This window comes from Octopus bimaculoides, chromosome 8 (assembly GCF_001194135.2).
Source record: "Octopus bimaculoides isolate UCB-OBI-ISO-001 chromosome 8, ASM119413v2, whole genome shotgun sequence".
Lineage (NCBI taxonomy): Eukaryota > Metazoa > Mollusca > Cephalopoda > Octopoda > Octopodidae > Octopus > Octopus bimaculoides.
Window position 1 is genome coordinate 27,121,777 of NC_068988.1, and position 2,101 is coordinate 27,123,877.

The window sequence follows — 2,101 nt, forward strand, 5'->3', positions numbered from 1 at the left end:
GTGTGTGTCTGTGTCTGTGTGTGTCTGTGTGTGTCTGTGTGCGTCTTTGTTTTTGCCCTCCCCCGGCCATCACCGCTTGACAACTAGTGGATTACTTTACATCTTTACGTAAGCGATTCTGCAAAAGAGATAGTACCGGGGTCGATTTGTTCAATTAAAGCCTTTAGGGCAGTGCCCCAGCATGACTGCAGAAAAAAATAAATAAATAAATAAAAGACTAACAAAAGATAAAAATATTATATGTTTTTATTTCCTTGAAAATTACTTCATAGCTAAATGTTCTGAGATAACAATGATATTTTAGAGGAAGCATAACATGAGATTTTGTAATAATCATGCTTTTCCAAGCTTTAGATTGATATCTTAAGCGAACAGAATTTCCACCAACTGAGAATCAAAACTGAATTACAGCCCCAACTCACCAGCTGCGCAACTTTTACTCTAAGACAATCGCCATAGCTAACAGTACTATTGATCTCTTACAGGGTCACAAAACCACAAATAGAATCGACGCCAAAAATGATTCATGTTTATTTTATCAACCCTGAAAAGCAGAGCAATCACCGACAAGTGTCTGAGATAGAACATAAAGGGATGTAACTCTATATCGGAATAACTTTAAACCGGCACTCTACCTTTTCTCTCATTCTGGCATTCCACTTTCTCTTCCATAGCTAAACATTTATTATCATCATTAATTAAGTATATAATATAAAATATATAATTAATATGTAGAAATTAATTAATAAGTAGAAAATGCTTAGCGACATTTCTCCCGACTTTACGTTCTGAGTTCAAATGCCGGCGGGGTCGACTTTACCTTTTTCCTTTCGGGGTCGATAAATTAAGCACGAGTTGAACAATGGGATCCATGTAAGCGATTTATCCCCCCACCCACGAAATTACTGGCCTTGTGCAAAACCTTGAAATAAGTTGCATTAAATATATTGTTAAGAAATTTCATTGGTCCCAGAATTTTTGTCAATATTTCTATAATGTCCATTTTGCATGGCATTTCGAAGTTGGTGCTGATTCTTCACCTTTTTCTTTTTATTTTAGTTGACGGCGATCACTCGGAAGACACTTGTAGATATGGATCTGCAAAGATGGAAATAATTATTATAAAACAGAAGCATAATGGAGTGTATAACTACGTCGAGAAATACTGAGATATTGAATGTGGACGTGTTCACGTGTCTGTGTGTGTGTCAGTATTTATGTGTGTGTATATGTGTGTGGTATCTGTGTGTCTGCGCCGTAGAATCCTAAAAATCCGTGGCAGTCTATACCGGTAAATACTAAGTACAAAATGTTCGCAAAGTGAGATAAAAAAAAAAAAGCTTGCCTTATAAATTACAGCGATTAACATATTCACGTTCGAATCTGCCGGAACTTATAAAAAATAAATATGCAATTCATTGCTTTGATTTTCACTAGTCAACCTTGCATATGATGATTTATTGTCGGTTGGCAGGTATAAGTATGCATCAGCAAACAATATTTTTACTAGATTTATAAACAAGACCCAAGAAATATAGTTAGATTCATTAGTTCGGGGTGCGTTTGACTGAGGAGATACATCGATGTCGAAACACCGAGTGTCCCGTAGTCTCCTTGCACTAATGAATACATATTCATCTTAAATGAAGAAATACATGAGTGAGTAGTATATTTAGGTTCGAATCTGCCACAACGTATCTAAGAATGAATATACCAGTCAATGTTTTTATATATTCTTTTGTCATGACAAAAAACAAAGCGGGTAAATACGTTGTGATCTCCATCTCTGTTTGAATAGCATCACTAATGTAAGTGATGTATATAAAATGAAAATATTTCATATACAGAACGAAACCACTTCAGATATTCTACTTGTCAGGAGATACACTTTTCTTCTATTCGACGCAGTTAGCATTATAAGTATTTCATCTTACGTCAACGAAGAGAGCTTCTGGAAACGTTCATGATCCATTCGTGATCTATTCTGCAATTTGTGAATTGTTTCTATTATGTAATGTATATTTTGTGTGCGTCAGCATGTGTGTGTGTGTGTGTGTGTGTGTGTGTGTGTGTGTGTGTGTGTGTGTGTGTGTGTGTGTGT

At 35.7% G+C, this 2,101-nt stretch overlaps 1 protein-coding gene across 1 annotated transcript in view; it reads right to left on the reverse strand.

The window, feature by feature from the left end:
* Window positions 1-261: 261 nt before the first annotated feature.
* The window catches only part of LOC106872460 (protein PIF), a 20,611-nt gene continuing 18,771 nt past the window's right edge, over window positions 262-2,101 (reverse strand). Inside the window, exon 7 of the mRNA XM_014919470.2 lies at window positions 262-1,098. Within this exon, the coding sequence (XP_014774956.1) occupies window positions 1,051-1,098 (48 nt within the window). The 3' untranslated portion in view covers window positions 262-1,050. The remainder of the gene's footprint in view (window positions 1,099-2,101) is intronic.